This window comes from Drosophila willistoni, unplaced genomic scaffold (assembly GCF_018902025.1).
Source record: "Drosophila willistoni isolate 14030-0811.24 unplaced genomic scaffold, UCI_dwil_1.1 Seg817, whole genome shotgun sequence".
Taxonomy (NCBI): Eukaryota; Metazoa; Arthropoda; class Insecta; order Diptera; family Drosophilidae; genus Drosophila; species Drosophila willistoni.
This window is the reverse complement of record NW_025814718.1, coordinates 36,804-43,210: the sequence shown is the minus strand read 5'-3', so window position 1 is coordinate 43,210 and position 6,407 is coordinate 36,804. Positions and strand designations below refer to the sequence as shown.

Below are 6,407 nucleotides of genomic sequence, written 5' to 3'. Positions count from 1 at the left end.
ACGAATCTTTTTTAAACTTTCCGGTTTCTCAGGACATTGGATTTCTTCTAATTTTTCTCTTAACTGATCAATAACCTCACCTTTCTGTTCTACTCCAAACAGCATCTTACTTGGCTGTTGCTTAATACTTCTATGTAATGTATTATTAAAAGAAAATTCTACTGTTTCAATTACAGAGTCCCAATGCAAACCTCTCTCTGGTTCTACAAGTTTCGCTATCATTGGAACTATGTTTCTATTCAATCGTTCAACTTGACCGTTTCCTTGAGGAGAGCCTGTAGCTATCTTCAAGTGTTTTATGTTATATTCAGTCATAAATTGTTCAAACTCACTAGACGTAAAACAGCTCCCTCTATCTGACACAATACACTTAGGTCGGCTATACGCCCTAAAATAATCTCTTAACGCTTTTACTGCTTCTTTCGTGCTTGTGGACTTTGTTGTATACAATCTAACGAACTTAGTGAATCCGTCCACTACAACGAATATGTGTTTGTTTGCTCTCCCTGCTGCTACTAATCCGTAATGATCTATATGTATTAGCTCAAATGGCCTATTTCCTTTTGGTATGCTATGCAATAGTCCTTCTATTTTTCCTGATTTGGGGGAAAGAGCTACACATTTTAAACAATTTTCGATGTGACTACTGCATTTATCCTTAATGTTTTTGAACCAATAACTTTTTGAAATCGTATCTATCATCTTATCCCTGCCGATATGCCCAAGTTCATTATGATATTTGTGCAAAACCTGATTCTCCATATCTTCAGGAACATAAAACAATAACCTGCCATCTCTTGATTTTCTAAACACCACACCGTTTCGCATTTCGAACATTTTATCTTCTGTTTTCTCTAAATGATTTCTAATTTTCTTAATTTCCGAATCTTTGGCTTGACATATAATTAGGTTTTCCTCGAAACTATTAGATTCCACAACCATAACTCCCATACATCTACTTAATGCATCCACATGCTGCATTTTCTTTCCTGCTCTATGACTGAATTCATAGTCGTAATTCTGCACCTCCAACGCCCATCTAGCAATTCTAGGATTTAGTTCAATTCTATTTAATGTGAGAGTCAGCGAATTACAGTCGGTTAATATCTTAAACCGTTTGCCTTGCAAATAAATTCTAAATCTGCGAAGTGCATAAATAATTGCTAAAGTTTCTAATTCGAAACTGTGGTATTTTGATTCTGTTTACGTTGATCGCTTAGAAAAAAAAAATACCGGGTGCAATTTACCGTCGAGTTTCTTTTGCATTAGAGCAGCCCCGAAACCAAGTGCACTTGCATCACAATGCAACTCTGTCTCATGCTTATAATCAAAAATTGCTAATACTGGCGCTTGCACTAACTTCTCTTTAAGAATTAAAAAACACTCTAGCTCTGCCTTTCCAAACTTAAAAGGAGTATCCTTGCTAAGAAGGTCGTACAATGGCTTAGCTATTATCGAAAAATCCTTAATAAATCTTCGGAAGTATGAACATAACCCAAGAAAACTTTGCACCGTCTGCACCTTTTCTGGCGTTGGGAAATTCTTAACTGCTTCTATTCCACTATCGTCAGCTTTAATACCTTCACTTGAAATATTGAATCCTAAATATTTGACTTTCGATTGTAAAAATTCACACTTGTCTAACCGTAATTGTAACTTATTTTGTACCAATCTTGCTAAAACTTCTTTTAAAACTTCTAGATGCTCCTCCATATCTAGACTTGCTATCATAATATCGTCCATATAGACTATAACCTTATTTTCTTTTATCAAATCAGCAAAAATTTTATTTACAAACCGTTGGAAAACAGCTGGTGCAGTTTTTAACCCCATCGGCATTCGTAAAAATTCGAACTGACCTAATGGCGTAACAAATGATGTATATCTTACTGAATCCTCGTTCATAAAGACATGAAAGTACCCATTTTTCAAATCTAACTTCGTAAAAACTGTTTTATTAACGAGTTTATCTAGCAAATCATCTATTAAGGGCAACGGGTAATTATCTTTCAATGTAATTTTATTCAATTTCCTAAAGTCGATGCATAATCTCAAACCTACCGTTTTTTTTTTTCACTAATAATTGGAGAGGCATATTCTGACTCACTAGCACGAATTATTCCTTCTTTCAAGTACTCGTCTAACATTTTCTGAAGGTATTCTTTCTCCTCGTATGACAGTCTCCGAGGTGAACAACTGAACGGTTTGGACTTCTCTAGACAAATCTTCAATTCGCTCCTAACCATTGGGACTTGTGGACTCTTAGCATCAACATAATTCTCTTTAAATATTTTCATAAGCCGATTTTTCGTACTAAAATCTATTTCTTCTCCACATGTACATTCTATTTCTTCTTCGCCTCCTACGTCTATATTCATCATGTCACTCTCAAAGTTATCATCGTGAATTTCTAACATAACTGACTTCTTTACATTTTCTTTACTATCAGCTAACATAATAATCTCCTCACATAAGTCACGACTCTCAGCTATCAACACTTGATGATCAACTAACTCTTGCTCTTCGTCTGGATAAGTACATAACAATTGACTCGTAACACTTTCTTCACATAATTTCTGGCCTTTAACAATCTCTTCATCAGTACTTAACGATCGATTCATAACAATTTCTTTACATAACTTTCGCTCTTTAGCACAATCTTCAACAGGACATAACGATCGACTTCTATCTACTTTACAATTATCGTTTGACATTTCATCGTTTACCAGGCTCAATTTTACAATCCCGTCCAAGGCACCTAGATCTATACGCAAGCCACAAGCTTTCAAAAAATTTCGCCCCAATATTGCATCTTGACTCATAGACTCTTCAGCAACCACAATTAACTCAAAATTAATTTTTACTTTATTTTTAATTATGAAACAGAAAATTTTGCCATGTATTCTCAATGGACTTTTATTTACTCCAAAATATGACTTCAAAACAGGATGTAGGCAAATTCCAGCCGGCACCTTTGATTTTTTAATTATTGATGTACTGCTTCCTGAGTCTATGAGGCATTCTGCGTGTATATGTAAATTAGTATAACCCTTTAAGTAAATCTTAACATATCTTACATAGTCATCGTCGTCTCCTCGGCGCACTTTTCTCTTTGGGCATTGGGCAATGAAGTGACCATCAACGCCACATCCATAACACGAACCGGGTGGTCTCTTCGGTTTACCGCAATCCTTGGCAATGTGTCCTCGTGCGTTGCAATTATAACAGCGCCATTCCTTTCCATCAGCGCTCTTCTTAACGATTGGTGGTTTCACCCAATCAGCTGTCGATTTCACATTCGGCAACTGGATATTGGTAAACGCCTTAAGCAACTCCATCGGATCCGTAAAACATCGTATGCGTGCCTGATCACGCAAAATATCTGACGAGATGCCTTCAATCAGATGCTCCAACAGCTCCTCTGTATCCAAATTTATATTTTCTGCTAAAGTCATCTTCGCTTCGAAATAAGTGGCAAACTTTTCCTGGCGTTGCCACATCCGCTGCTCGAAATTTCGTCGCAAGGTTGCCTTCGAACTTGTTTGACCAAACGACAAAATTAAATGTTCGCACAGCTGTTCGAACGGTTCGATCAAACGAGTTGGGTTCGCTTGAATCCAACGTTTTGCGGCACCCTTTAGTTTTGCCACAAACAACATGCGCACACAAGTCTCGTTCAACTCGAAAACCTGCGCAATGCTCTTCAATCGTCCGATGCACTTGCTTGCACAGTCTTGTCCATCGAAGTCAACAGCGATTTCTTTCGCTAGCGCAAACGACCCCTTTTGTTGCTCATCGTTCATCTGCGCGCCTCTGTTGTCGCTGTCGGCAATGTCTGGGCTTATGGCGCCAACTTCGGCAGCGCCGTCGTGTCGCGCTTGTGCTTGAAGACGCTCGCTGTTGGCCTTGACTTCTGCTTCCAGCTTTCTTATTATGTTGAGCATTCCGTTAAAATTTCCGAAATTTGTAGCTGCGGCGTCACCTCTCTCGTCTGGCAAATTTTGTTGCTGCAAATCTGGGTCTTCGTTGATACTGTTGTTGGCAGTTAGATCTCCGTTTTGGCAGCTCTGTATTATTGGATTAATTTGCCCTTCCTCCGATTCTGGGCCACTGTCATCAGTTACCGCCGGTGCACAGCCTCGGCCCATTAACGGGACCTGGTTAAGTCGCGCCACTAAATCAGCTTTGCTGCCAGTTGTCGGCAGTCCCAATACGGCTAACCAATTTTTTAATTGAACCGTGCGAAAACTATTAATGTTCACTTCATCCATGGCGTAAATCTCGAACCACTTCTGAATTTGTAGTAGCAAATATGTATGTTCTTTATTTAATTTGTATCTATGTATATTTTAAATCACAGCTTTTTATTATACGTCTGTCCTCTCTGATCGTAGCCCATTGAATGACTCTCTCTCTCCGTTCGTCTGTCTTTCTCTCTTGTCATTGCTTAGTGTTAATTAACGTGCATACTGTTCTGCCACAACAGTGGCAGTGGCACAACAGTGGCAATTCCAGCATACTTATCGGTGTTCGTTATAGTTTAAACTAGTTATCCTACTACACAATTAACTCTATTTATAGTAGCAGGAGAGACGGTCACACTTGCTCTCTTACTACTCTTCGATCCCAGTAATTGACTAATTGAGAGAGAAGAAATTTAACGCGTCTGACGTGTGAGTTAGTCTTTGCTGAGCGTTGAGGAGTGTGACACAGATATCGAGAGAACATTAATGATAACTACGATAAATAACTACAATAAATAATAATAAGTACATTACGAAATAAAATTAACTACTATTAATCTAAAGCAAATAAAACCCGAATCTCCTAAACACTTTGACATCGATCAATTCATCTATCGGCCACAATATCAGAAGTGGTGAACTTAAACGCATTGGACATCAACATTGAGGATCGCATACCACACATACCACACTAGTCTACAGACCAAATTTGGTGGCTCTACCTCTTATAGGCTCCAAGATCTGCGGTTACATACATTTTGGCGACTTTCACCCTATTTGTGTATAACTAAGCACCCAGTATAGCAATGTGTTCGGAGAAACCACACCAATCACTACAAAAACTGAGACTTATTTGTAAGAAATTATAGAAGAAACCCAGCGTCAAATTGGAATGTTAATTAAACAACATACTGACGAACCGTCTGTTCCACCCTACCATAGGTCTTATTAATCCCAAAGAAATCTCTTCGGGTTCTAAAGAAAATCGACAAATAAATAAAAAAATTGCTGTCAGATAAATTTCCACTCCCCAGAATTGACGATATTCTTAATCAATTGGGTCGAGTAAATATATTTCATGCCTTGATTTAATGTTAGGTTTCACAAAATTGAACTTGAGGAAAACTCAAGAAATATTACGTCTTTTTCATATAGATGATTTAATCGTTATTGGTTGTTCTAAACAACATATTAAAAATTTAACAAATGTTTTCAAACTCGGTAAAAAAAACAATCTCAAATTACATCCAGAAAAATGTTCATTTCTTTGCACGAAGTGACATTTTTAGGTCACAGGTGCACAGATAAAGGAAGCTTACCAGAATTTGCAGCAAGAATTTGTGACTTGCTGGGATTCATAAGTCCGGTCATTGTTCGGTGCAAAATTCTTATGCAAGACTTGACACTCAAGGGCCTAGATTTGTATGAGCCTGTCGATGATCAAATTAAGGAAAGATGGAAGGACATTTTACAGGATCTTAAAGACTTATCAAATCTACAAATTTATTTTTATACCCTTGCAAATAGAGTATATTTTAATTTTGGTCAAAAGGGTGCAACGCATAGAAGGAAGCATTTCCGACTATATAAAGTATATATATTCTTGAACAGCACGACGAGACGAGTTCGTATAGCCATGTCCGTCCGTCCATCCGTCTGTCCGTCTGTTCGTCCGTCTGGATCAACGCAAACTCATCCTAGACCGTTGAAATTTTGCATGTAGGCTTGTATATACTGCAGGTGTATATCTCGGATTCAGCTGGATCGGACCACTATATCATATAGCTCCCATACAAACCGCAAAGTCACGAACAGTGACTTTTCTCAATAACTTCGTTATTTTCTGAGCACATATAAACGACTATGCAAAATTTGATCAAGATCGGGTGACTATATCATATAGCTCCATAGGAATGATCTTTCGAAAACAGTGACTTTTGTCAATAACTTCGTTACTTTTAACGCGATTGCTTTTAAATTAAACATATCAAACATATCAAATCAACCATCGAATAGTGTACGGAGAGTGCGCACATAAGAGAATATTGCAGCTGTAGCGGCCAGTGTCAATGAAGATCGTGAATTGTCCATTCGTCGGCGTTCTCAGCAATTGGGACTGTGTCCATCGACTACATGGAAGATTTTGCGCAATGATTTAGGTTT

General features: G+C 37.9%; 1 protein-coding gene across 1 annotated transcript; it reads right to left on the bottom strand.

Annotated features, from left to right (window-relative positions):
• Positions 1–2,859: 2,859 nt before the first annotated feature.
• LOC124462009 lies at positions 2,860–4,271 on the bottom strand. The gene is made up of 2 exons (XM_047013407.1): positions 3,078–4,271; positions 2,860–3,022 (listed from the first exon to the last, which is right to left on the bottom strand). The coding sequence occupies exons 1-2, from the start codon at positions 4,269–4,271 to the stop codon at positions 3,011–3,013; spliced, it is 1,206 nt and encodes a 401-aa protein (XP_046869363.1). The 3' UTR covers positions 2,860–3,010.
• Positions 4,272–6,407: the final 2,136 nt, after the last annotated feature.

What these genes read in the sequence shown, in the direction of transcription:
- LOC124462009 (XM_047013407.1), bottom strand. Translation starts at nt 4,271, where the DNA reads ATGGATGAAGTGAACATTAATAGTTTTCGCACGGTTCAATTAAAAAAT.